The 12,197-nt window shown below is 39.2% G+C and overlaps 1 protein-coding gene across 1 annotated transcript in view; it reads left to right on the forward strand.

Annotated features, from left to right (window-relative positions):
• ADAMTS12 (ADAM metallopeptidase with thrombospondin type 1 motif 12) overlaps positions 1 to 12,197 on the forward strand; it is a gene marked incomplete at its 3' end in the record, with an annotated part of 144,342 nt that overhangs the window by 94,137 nt on the left and 38,008 nt on the right. The window contains exons 13-14 of the mRNA XM_083884040.1: positions 4,367 to 4,500; positions 11,585 to 11,705. Coding sequence (XP_083740166.1) covers positions 4,367 to 4,500; positions 11,585 to 11,705 — 255 coding nt within the window. The remainder of the gene's footprint in view (positions 1 to 4,366; positions 4,501 to 11,584; positions 11,706 to 12,197) is intronic.

Here is a 12,197-nt window from a genome sequence, read left to right on the forward strand (position 1 = left end):
TTCTTTGTTTGGAATTTCCTTAGCCAATTCTGAGCTTTCACAGAGTTGAGGGGTTGAAGAGAAGAGGCTCACCTCTTTTCTTCCTTATGAAGCTGGGAAAGATATTGAAGCCTTATCTTCTTCTGACAGACACGTTAATCATATACGTTCTTAGTCAGGTTAAGCTGGATCCCTCCTGCATGTGAACTCATGGGAATCAGCTGTGAGGTAAACAAATTTAAATTGGGAAGGAAATATGTTCCTTTCTACTTATCTTCATGTTGCTCTGTTTGCACTTGGTGAATCTGAACTTTTTAATAATATACAGAGGGGAAAAATATCACATGCTCAAATATCAGGATTTTTTACTCAGCTTTGCTGATTTGCTTCTTCAGTCCCATTCTGATTACAGATAAGGCACTGGGCCCTTAAGGGAGCTCCGTGGCTTGGGATTCCATTACATCTATGTTTCTTCTGTATATTAGGAAATTGATCATGTCTCTGGTCAAATCAGCAGCAAGTGTAAGATGTGGACACCATGTGAAAAAACAGGTTGTAATTTTCTGGGCTGCTGAGTGTTGGTAGCACTTCAGCTAAAATCTTATGTCCAGCTAGAAGCAAGGCATTGGCAGAAGAATGCAGGAAAACTGAAGGTTTATAGGAGAGCAATATGGAAGTCAGAAAGTCATGGAGAGGGACTTTTTGCAAGGGCTGGTAGAGATAGGACACAGGGAATGGCTTTAAACCGGCAGAGGACAGGTTTAGATTAGATATAAGGAAGAAAATCTTTACTGTGGGGGTGGGGAGACACTGGCACAGGTTGCTCAGAGAAGCTCTGGGTGCCCCATCCCTGGAAGTTTTCAAGACAAGGTTGGACAGGGCTTTGGGCACGGTGGTCTGATGGAAGATGTCACTGCCCATGGCCAGGGGGGTTGGATGATCCTTAAGATTTCTACCAATCCAAAACTTTCCATGATTCTGTGATTTGAAAAACACAGATTGAGAAAAGCAAGTTTTGCTCTAGAAAGGAAAACAAGGAGTGAGTTAAATGCCAACTATTCAGTGGAACATTTGATGAGGGTTTAGCATATGTATCCCTGAGCTGGTACAGATATATGGCCATTACTGAGTGCTCACAAATTGGATCTAGTATTTCATGCATAGGCTGGATTGCAGGTATTTATGTGTTTTTTGGCCTAAAAGTTACAAAGATGACAGCCTTTTTGTTAAAATCTTGTCATGATTTAATCAAATTTGCTGAAGTAACTGAAACTGAACCAGCTGCTTTAATGAGCTCCTTCTGAACGACCCAAGTGCTCCTATTCATCTGAGTTAAGTCTTCTTAGATTTTTGTGTCTGAAATAAGAAAAAAGGCTGAACTCATTGCAAGTCTTCCACCATTTCAGGAAACATTTGTTTTCCTTGTGTGTGAGTTTGGAATCTGTTTAAAATAGTAGACCTTTGGAGGTCATTGGCTGATTCTGATGCAGTTTATTTACAGTCCTAGAAAAACAGAGCCAAGATCTCTGAGCTCAACCATAATTAATAATAATGATTGATAGATAGATAGATAGATAGATAGATAATTTGAGATAGTGAATGCCAAATACAATGCTAGTATAATTTCCGCAGTGGTGGCCTAACCAGGCTTTCTGCAGAAAAATCAAATAATTATCAGATAGGACTGAGGTTTGGGTGGAGAAATAAATATCCCATAATTTGCAGAGGCGGCTCCATTAAAAACATATAAATAGAAAAACAGTAACTATTTTTGGGTAGGGTTTAATTTTAGATCAGTTAACACAATCAGGAAAAACAGGAAAGCTTTCATACCTAGAAAGCATTTACAAGTATGAAAGTTTGTGTGGATTTTTTTTTTTACCATTTATTTTGACTTAGTATGAGGGTTATTTTTCTTTACAAACTGATTCTGAGTTACAGGTTTACAGCATCATAGTTATGCCAGGAGTATTTCAGCACTGTCTGCTTCTTCTTGTTCAGTGATTTCTGAAGTGAAATTGCTTGTTTTGTCAATACACAACTAGGAGGAGGTACAGATATCAAACTTCTGTTCTACATATTTAATTAGAAAAAAGTTAAAAGATGAAATGGTTTTTACATTTTTTTACAATGGCTTGTAAAATTTGTGTCTGTCAGGGCAATTCTGAGCAGGTAACAGAGTACCTCGACCTCTGGGATTCTCCTTGTCGTAAACATACAGTGCTTTGTATAGAAAAATGCTACATTGAGAAAGTAGGCAAGGTGAAGCAAAATTTAGAGCACTAAATTTCGATCAATTAATGGTTTATTGATTAACTGATTAATCAATTAAATCACATGGCCAGAAAAAGAATTCTGCAGACAGAAGCAAATTCACTTGTATCACTTACCATGACAGTTCTTATCAAAACAACTGATAAGTGTTATTGCTGGAAGCTTTCACAGAGGGGCTGGGGGTTGGTGAGGATTACAAACTTTGTGTTCTTGCCTGACAAAGCTTTTTAGCTCCATCTCCACTGACACTCTTGAACAAAATTCACATTAGCTGGAATTCCACCAGTTGTATGACCATGGTCCATGCATGTGCTTTGAGTCTCATTACTGTTGCACTTTACGAGGGTATTTTTGTTTAAGCCAGAAGCTCAACATTGGTGACAGACTTAAGTGCCATTTTAGCTCTACTGACAAGAGAGGAAAAAAAACCTTCATTAAGGTTTTGAATTTCTTTTACTATTCTCTCTCTCTCGCTTTTTTTTTTTTTTTTTTTTTAATTTGTTTTTGTTCCTAGTTCTACAGTGTCTCTTTTTAAATGAATGAGATTCACAGAACAAAGCTCAGGCTGTGTAGGATTCAGTTCTTAAGCTACAGGAACTTTGAGGGGAGGAGCTGTAGTCACCTTTGTGCACTGTGTGGTGTTGTGTGTATGTTGATGCTGTACAAACCAGAATAATGAGAGCAAATTTTCCTCCTTCAAAAGGATAAATCCTTTTGTTGGAAATTAATTAGTCCATTTGCATTATCAGAAGTTAGCATTTCTCTCATTACCAAAATTTTGTTTAAACACAGTTCTGTCTACGACACAAACAAAGCCAACAATGGAGGAAAAGATAAAAATAAATTAATTAACCAGGATGGGGAAGGCTTATAGTTACCCTGCATCCCTCTGAGACCAAGAGAGCAGCTTCTGTCAACTCTGTCAGGCACAGGAGAAAACCCACTCAGCATCAGCACCTCCACAGCACAAAGGGAGATAGTTTTAAAGTGATTCAATAATGGTGCCTTGAAGTCACTACTGACTTGTGGGTTTAAGGCCCACTGCTTTTCTCAGCAAAGTATTTCAGGTTGCTGAGCATAAACAAAATTGCTTTAGTGCTGGGCGAGACTGGGTCTTTGAATAGACCAAAACCTGAAAACAAGTCTTCTGTTGATGTCCTTCATTAGTTTGACAGTGGATGATTTTTAATTCAGTCAGATAGTTCTGGTTGCACTGGAGAGTTTTCAGAGAGTGTTAAAAAGGCAGGGATTACATCTGTCTTTGCTTTGGCCCCAATTTCAGCTCTTCCACGCACACAATTTATTTATCAGACTTGTGTCCTTAGTCTCTCTGATGTCTTAGTTTCAAAATTTCCTATTCCCAAAGGCCAGTGTCTGTTAGACAGGGAGGTTGGTGTTTGGCTCTTCTTACATCATAGATTGAATAGATTAAGGCCCTGATACATCACAGAAGAACTTGTTTCAGAGGCCACTGGTTGCTCTTGCTACAGCTTTTCTCTTCTGTGGGACATCTATCTGAAAATAGCCTGTCTGTCAGACTTGCAATATTATCCCTATGTCATAAGTTGTCAAACAGAGAAAAAAAGAATGTTTGAAATTATTTATTAAGTGCCAACAGGTAGATGAAAATGACGAACAACACAGAAGATCAGAAGCAAGCAGCTAGCTGCCTGCTCTCTGAGAGAGACTGACAGTAGTGATGAAAAGTTTAAATTACCTCTGAAATTACTCAGTCACCAGCTAATGGAAAATTTTCTTGTCAGTGTCATTGGCAATGCCACCCCTTCACTAATGACAACTGGATTCTCTGGTTCCTCATCCTTTCTTCCATCACAGCTGATGGCCTCCTTACAGCCTCACTCAGCAGTGACTGCTGATGTACCACGGAGAGCACGCGGGTGTAAGGGGACCAGCCTCCACCTGCTTCCCACAAATCCACAAGTGCTATTTTTCAGGCCTCTATCACCCTGGCTCTGCTGAATTCTTCCAATTCTGCCAGTTCTGGCAAATGGCAGGGAAAGTGGAGACCCTGCCATCAGCAAAGACCCTAAGCATTGCACTTCAGTGTCCTGCTGACATAATGTCTGAGTGAGTGATCTTGTTTTCCTTTCAGCAAACCCCTGTGAGCTCCACTGTCGCCCAGTAGATGGCCATTTTTCAGAGAAGATGCTGGATGCAGTCACTGATGGTACTCCTTGCTTTGAAGGAAGGCACAGCCGAGATATCTGTATTAATGGCATGTGTAAGGTATTGGGTATGTTTGCATGTTTCTTTCTCTACAATTTAATTTTAAAAAGTTATGGGAAAATGCTTAACCATTTTTTGGTAGGATCAAGGCCAAGTACTCCATTTTATCATATATTTATAATAAAAGCTTTCCAAGTAGACATAAGAGTAATTTCCACCCTTTACAATGATTATTTTTGGTGCCTTCTAAATCCTCTGGGTTTTGCCTATTATTTTAAAACATCAGTTCAAGAAAGTCTGTTTCTGGTGAGAAGTTTTCACAAAGTATTGGAGCTTTAGGGTTGTAATTGATGTCACCACTGTCCATAGGAAGTTTTAATAAAAATGCAGTTTAAACACATACATGTAGCTGTTCCAAGCTGTCTTTTAATAGGATTTAAAAGATGAGGGCAGTAAAAATTATGTTAGTTTACAACATTGAATTGAATAATGTTGTACAATGAGTTATTGTACAGCATTGTTGTAGAATGAGATAATGGGCAAACACAGAGTATATGGCTCAATAATGTGTATTGAAAAATAAGTATAATGGTCTCTGCATGTTCTGTGTTTTGGTAGCAGATTTCCAGGATCATGTGTGTGTCTGTATGGCGTTTGAAGGAGTGTTCTGTAAATTCTGTAACCTCCACAATCTTAGCATTGCTTTTAGTCAATTTCTTATATATAAATGAGTACTTTTCTTGTAGAGGATATACTTATATCTGCGGTTTATTTCTTCAAATTGAGTGAGGGTTTGTGTCCTTTACCTCCTTGAAGCCTGACAGCTTTTTTGCTTTTAGCATCTTTGGAAACAGAAGCAGGACTTGGTGACTTGTGCAAACTATGTTAGCTTATCCAGTACAGGAGTTGTATGCCCCAAGCCACTTAATCGTATAAAAATGCAACTAGAAGGGACTTCAAGAAGTTGTCTGTTTCATCCCTTTACAAATTATATTAATTTTCTGACATTTTTCACATTCTTTTCTTAAAGACTTCTGGTGATGGAAACTTTACATTTTTAATAGATGATTGGTGCACCCTCTTTTTAAACTTATTTTATTAGAATGACAGTGACCCACAGACCAGTAATAAAAGACGTGTTTTAAGCTTTCCTTGCAAGATTTGCATTTATGAAAGGGAGTTACCAAGACCCTGCTTAAGTTCACAGTGAGGAGATCTTGCTTAACTTTGCTGAGGGCCAGGATGGGCCTTTGAACTATGATGGTTTTGTACGATTTGAGACAGAATGAGTCATATCTTTAGTATATTGAAACATATAGTAGAGGTTGTACACCATAGCAGTGCTTTTGACCTTCACTTAGAAGAGACCAATTACTAAATTCAGAAAGGCTGTCCTTGTGAAACATTAATTTTCTGACTTCAGCCCATCTGGACTGGGATCACTGTGATTAATTTTAGTTTCCATATGCTTTCTGTATTGAAACCTTGCCTCTGGTATTTCAGATTTATACCCATTTTAGAGACAGCAAGACTCAATTAATCCAAATTGAGAAATCAGAGGTGAAAGGAAAGCTAATCTAATTGCAGTTTGTGGAGCCCAGATACACTTCAGCATTAACAGTTCTGTGGACCCAAAGTGTTTCTGAGAAATTCCCTCCAGAGCTGTCAGTGTTTCACATGGTAAGTGCTGCTTCACATCTCCTGGCAAACAGGTTCATTTGGAGTCAGGATCACAGAATGAACAATATAGCCATGCAAAATGAGACCAAATGATGAATAGGTAACCCAGACAGCTCACAACAGTATTGAAAGATAGCATGCTTTCATCTGAAATAGGAGAATCTGAGGTGAAGCTTTTTCATATATCTTCATCTAATTTACTAGTATTTGAGTCCAGCTAGCTAAACACAATGGATACACTACAGGTCGTGGAGAATAAATCTGGAAATGTGTTTTATATAATTAGTCTGGTACATCATTCTCGTAGTTTGATTGCAGCATGTTACTAGTGATATGGAAAAGACATTCACAAGTGTTAAAGTGCTGCTCTGGTTTTCAGAACTGCGTCTCACATGAGCACTTCACGCTTGTCCTGAGTACTAAAATAACATTTCATTTTGGTCTGAAATTGAGAAAAAAATTAAATTAGTGAGATATTAGATGCACTGTCTGAATTGCTCACATTGGTGTTTGGTATGTAGAGTAGCTATTTTTTATCAAGCAAGTTCAGGGTTTTCCTACTGGGTATGTCAAAACAAGATAGATCCAGTAAAGAATTTCATCTTCTAAATTCATCTGCTTTCAGTCTGATTTTTCAGTTTGTCATGAATTTGTTCATAACATCTCAAATCATCAAGCTATACTATGACTTTTTTTGTCTCTGTTCAGAGCAGTCAGAGAAACTGGTCTTTCTTTGATGGCTAAATGTGGATTGAGATGCTTCATTTTAGCTACCTGAGATAGACTGGATGCTTTCATAGCTGGCCTATATGACAAAGCCACAATGTGCATCTTCAAGTGAGATGTTACTACAGACAGACCACTGATTCACTTGGTCCTTTTGATTTATCCAGCATCTCCTGATTTTTTAGAAGTGCTGCCCATGCATCAGTGCTGAAGGAAGGCTTTCAGTGAGCTGTTGTTAGCATGATATTTCAATAGAACTTGTCAATTCAAGGAGAAGATAAAATTGTCAATGCATTTGAAGGCCTGGCCTATAAAATAGCTGGGTCCTCTCTCAATGTTGACCTTACACAGAAGAAGAGTTCTGTCCAGAGATCTGACAAGACCTGTCAATAACTTCATCTCGAATCATCAAGCTATACTGTGACTAGTTTGTATTCCTTAGCACTCATTTTTCAATTGTCATTTCCTCCCTTTTATTTAGGTCTTTAAAGCACATAGCCTATATTCCTGTGCTTAAATTATACCTCACTACTGCACTCTTAATTCTTCTCACTGGGTGAGTCAGTTGTTCCCCCTGTATTAATGAATGAAGATGCTGCCACCAGAGTATGGTTGTTTAGCACTGATACATACATAACAGGGATTCTTGATTAAGTACAAGCCCTCACATCATCCAGAAGTGAAGGCTTACGTGTTCTTTGCACTGGAGTGTGCAGATACTGAGGGTGAAGGATCTGGTATCGTCAATGTTTCTAGCAGCCATTCATCTCCTGCACAAAATTTTGATATGCTTAAGTGACCTTCAGTCATGAAAATCTGTCATCTACTCTCTGTGGTAATTCACAGTTGTGATTTTGAGAGACTAACATTGTACTGGAGAATTACACAGCTGTGTAGTACTAGGGAAGGGATCGTTTTTTTTCTCTTACTGAAAAGCAGATTACACAGCTTGGACTTTTATGCAGTAGCTTTACTTCTTCTCACTGTCATTCAGTTCCTTCTCCCACTGCTAGTCCAACAGGACTTTTGATTCAGACCCATATAGACGAATTACAAGATGAATTACTGGCATCAGGACACATTTCTCTCCATTCAAGGCAATGTCATGGCCAAAGTGAAGTAAACATGGTTTCCATATCTGAAGACTCGGTGGGGGAGACAAAAGGAAGGAAGACCTTGAATTCAGTGTAGCATTCACATAATGGATATTCAGGCAGTACATCCAGGCCATACCCTTCAGTGACAGCAAGGACTTTGTATCTGCCCCCCACTGCCAATATGACACAAAAGCCTCTCCCTCTGGAAATGGAAAAAGGGCAATATCTCTGGCTGTTTTCCCTTTAGTCACTGAGCAGCAGGAAATAAATTGTTTCTCCTTCTGTAATTCAGCCGGGCAGTTCAGGTCATTACGTCCGCCTCTGCACTGTGTGCTCTGACCAGAAACAAAGCTGATCTCAGATGCATTAAAGAAAGTCTCATGGTGAGTGGGACTATGGCAAAGGGCTGCAGGGAGGGATGCTAAGTTGTATTGCCCATGCCATGGCACACTGTGGTTCCTGTAGCACAGCATGGTTCCTGGGCAGAGGGTGCACAAGGACATATGTGTGTAAAAAAATCAGAGCCTAATTGCTGCTGATATTCTTTCCTGCATTAATCTCAAGAACCCCTTTAGGAACTATTTGTCAGAAATTTATCGTAGGGTCATAATATGGTTTAGGTTGGCATGGACCTTAAATATCATCTAGTTCTGGACTGCCACTGCACATTAATGCATCATATTGACCTTCTGGAAAGTTTGAGGCATGTTCAGAAAATGTGGCAAGTGCATCCACAAGAATAAGAATAATGAGGAAAGTAAGTAAAAAGCAGAACGAAGCATCTTGAAATTATTCTAATGGATGGCAAAAATAATGTGGTATTCACTGGAGTGGTAAAGGCAAACATGGTCTGGAAATTAAAGATAATAGAAATGTATCTAGAGTAAATGAATGCTGTTTATTCTGACACATCAGAATATTGCTTTGTGATGGTTTTTAATGGCTTTGTAAGATGAGGCCCTGCTGTTAGATGTGAAGGTCATGGCAGCACCAGCAGCACCCCAGGGCTGGGCAATAAAACAAAGGCTTTATTTACTGTAGCTGAGTAAATTGTCTGCCCTGCCTCATTCTTGGGTGTTTCAAAACCCCAGGAATGTATAGGAATGTTGCATTTTTAAATAAGGCACATGTCTGATCATATACAAACTGTTTCAAATATCAGAAGAACACTGAAATACAAACTTGTGTTATTACTGGAAGGGACAAAGGGATTCCTTTTATATCATAATGGTGCCATATTTGGGTGCCATAGATCTGCTGCTAAAGGAAATGGTCTAGTGGGAGAGATCTGAGCTGATGGAGTACAGCCCATGCAGAAGCACTGATTGGCACTGCAGAGACAGGGAGGTGATGATACTGTGGTGCTGCCATCTCAGAGCCAGGGCTGAAGCAGTTCTAATCAGAACTAATTAGTTAAACCTTTGGGGGTTTTTATACCGTACTACTTGGAAGGGAAGTATGCTCATTTCAAAGTGATATTCATTTCAAAGTATCTGATTGATTGTATGAACTAGATAAATTAATTTTGTGTGCAGCCTCTCAAACAAGAAGGCACAGTAAATAAAGATGGACAGAAATCTATTCCAATATATGATTTTTTTATCAGAAAATGATAATTTGGCAAAAATTTTGCAATTTGAAGACATGTGATTTTTAGAGAAGTTCAAAAGAGAAGCTTCCAGCAGTCATTAATTATATTTTCTAATAGCAAAGCACAAAGCAAAAGAGTTCCATCTCCAGACTTTCCCCACTTTCTGTTCAAGTGTATATGTGCATAGTATAGAAAATAAACTTCAACTTCCATGACTCTCCAGAGTGTCTTATTATTTCTCTGGTCTAATAATGAACCAGATAACTATGACTTCACTGTTTGCAGATGATTAACAGATGTACTGATAGTACAGTAGATGTACTGTGGAATGCATCACTCTGAGAAAATAGCAACACTACAGCCTTTCTACATTTTGGGAAGTGTCAAAGATAAACTGATGCAGAGACAGATCTGAACTCCTGGAAAGAATACAAAACATCCTGTTTGTGTAGCAGCAGTGCCTGTGTATTCTGACTATTTGATTAAGTACATCCTTGGTCAAATAGCTACGTACTTGGAGGCAAAAAGTTAGTCACCTTGCTAACACATCCTTATCTCTGTAACCTTCTGTACTGCTCCTAAGTGTGGCCCTTGGTGTCAGGATCTGTCTATGTGCAAGACATTACAAAACCTTTCAATTTTTAGAAGTAGCCTTCACTGAAAGGAGGGAGAAGCTTAGGCTGCTGCAGAACCTTTTGACATAGCTATGACTTTTCAGAGCTGTTGTGAAAGGTGCTGGATATGAATTGGCAGTAAGTGATGGATGCATCTTTTTTTTTTTTTAATCTTCTTTAAAATGATGCAGTTTGGCACCATCTGTAGCTTGAGGCCTTTCCGTGCTTCTGTTTTTCACAGTTTCTCTAATTGGTCATTACATCATTAGTACTTGGACAGATGTTCAGATATTTCTTAAGCTGAGAATGATAGAAAAATACTAGAGAATGCAGGAGCCTGTTACTGTTAGGGACACAAAAGAAACTACACACTCACCATCAGGTTGAAGTGAGGAAAGAAGGCTGAAAATCAGGGCAACAGGAGCCTGAATACCTAGGTTAGTCTAATAGATGGATTTTCCTTTCAGAAGCTTGCAGCAAATTGCAGTAGCTGATGTACTAAGGTAACATAAGATCAACATCAAAAGAGGTTCATACATCAGATTTTCATACATCAAGGGAGAGTGTTAGACAAGTTGGCAGGTATAGCACCTGAAAGCTTATTTTGAGAAAAATCAACTGAGAAAACCTGTCTTGGGGTGAGTTAATGATACTGTACCCCCTACCTCAAACTGAGACCAAACATTTATATACTACCACACTTCTGGCTATTCATCTATATCGCCTGCCTCCAGGTATCTTAGATACTGTTAACAACCAGTAAGTGTTGGACATTATGTTTCGTAATTCTGCTTGTTTTTGAAGAGAGGCAGAAAAAAAATTCTGAAACCAAATGAAAATTCTGTTGAAATTTAACGACATTAGACCACAGAATTTTTGGGTTGGGCAAGAAAGAAGTTATTTTCTGACTCAGGATGAATAAATTTTTCTCTGACTTTCTCCCTGTAGCAGGAAACTGGAAAATCAGTCGTTACTTGTACTTGACCCACTTGACCCACTTTATCTTGACCCATGCCCCTATGCTGGCACGCTGGGGAGTCATTGATTTAATACTTTATGCCTGCTGAAGAGGGCAGGGAGGTTGACTGTAGTAGAGGTTCTGTGCTGTGAGATGGCCACAAAAAGCTGACAGAGATTTCAGTTCTGGTACTGCATTGTATTCCCAGGAATCGGTGGCTTTATGATGTAGGAAACCAGACACAAATCCTAGATGTAGTGGCCAGTCCCAGATAACGAGGCCATTTGGGTGGCACATTTCTGTCTCAAGTGACTGGTCACTACTGTATGTTTTGTGACATGGTGATGGTTCTTGTCTGTTAATTTGTTTTTCATCTTGGTGTATATACTACTCCCCTTCTCACAAGTGCAGTGATAGATGAGCTCTCAGGAATTCATTGCGGAGGCTGCATTTATTCTGACACTGTTTTTCCTTCTAGGCTGTTGGCTGTGATTATGAGATAAATTCCAATGCAACAGAAGACCAGTGTGGAGTTTGCCTGGGAGATGGCTCTGCTTGTCGCACAGTGAAGATGATGTTTAATCAAAGTGAAGGATTTGGTAATATGAGTTCTTCCTTTAAATTCTTCCATTGGTGAATTCATTCCTCCATGTAAAAATGATTAAAGTGCTTCTCATTTGTCCTGGTTTAGGGAAAATTGAGAGGAAACTTCCAAAGGGGCTCCTCTAGAAAGCAAAATTCAAGCACCTCCTCCCCCAGCTGGTTTGGGAAAAGAGTTCCTTGGAGATAAGTGGAAAAAAATGTTTATTTAACAAGCAAAGTATTCACAAGCATTAAAAAAAATAGTAATATTAAACAATGAAACCTCTTGCAGTTCTGAAGAGATTGCAAACTCAGAAAGTCCTTGTTGTGGGGTGTAGCTCATCTCGTTCAGTCCCTTATCAGTCCCTCCAGTGCTTGAAAATGCCCAGGCCCAGGTGGGACACGAGTGTGAGCTCCCAGTACTCTCTGGCTTTTCAGTCCAGAGCAGGGTGATCAGTTCCAAGAAAAAGAAAAGCCACAGTCTGGGGAGCTTTTCTGCCTCAGCTAGC

This window comes from Zosterops lateralis (assembly GCF_965231275.1).
Source record: "Zosterops lateralis genome assembly, chromosome: Z".
NCBI classification, from domain to species: Eukaryota; Metazoa; Chordata; class Aves; order Passeriformes; family Zosteropidae; genus Zosterops; species Zosterops lateralis.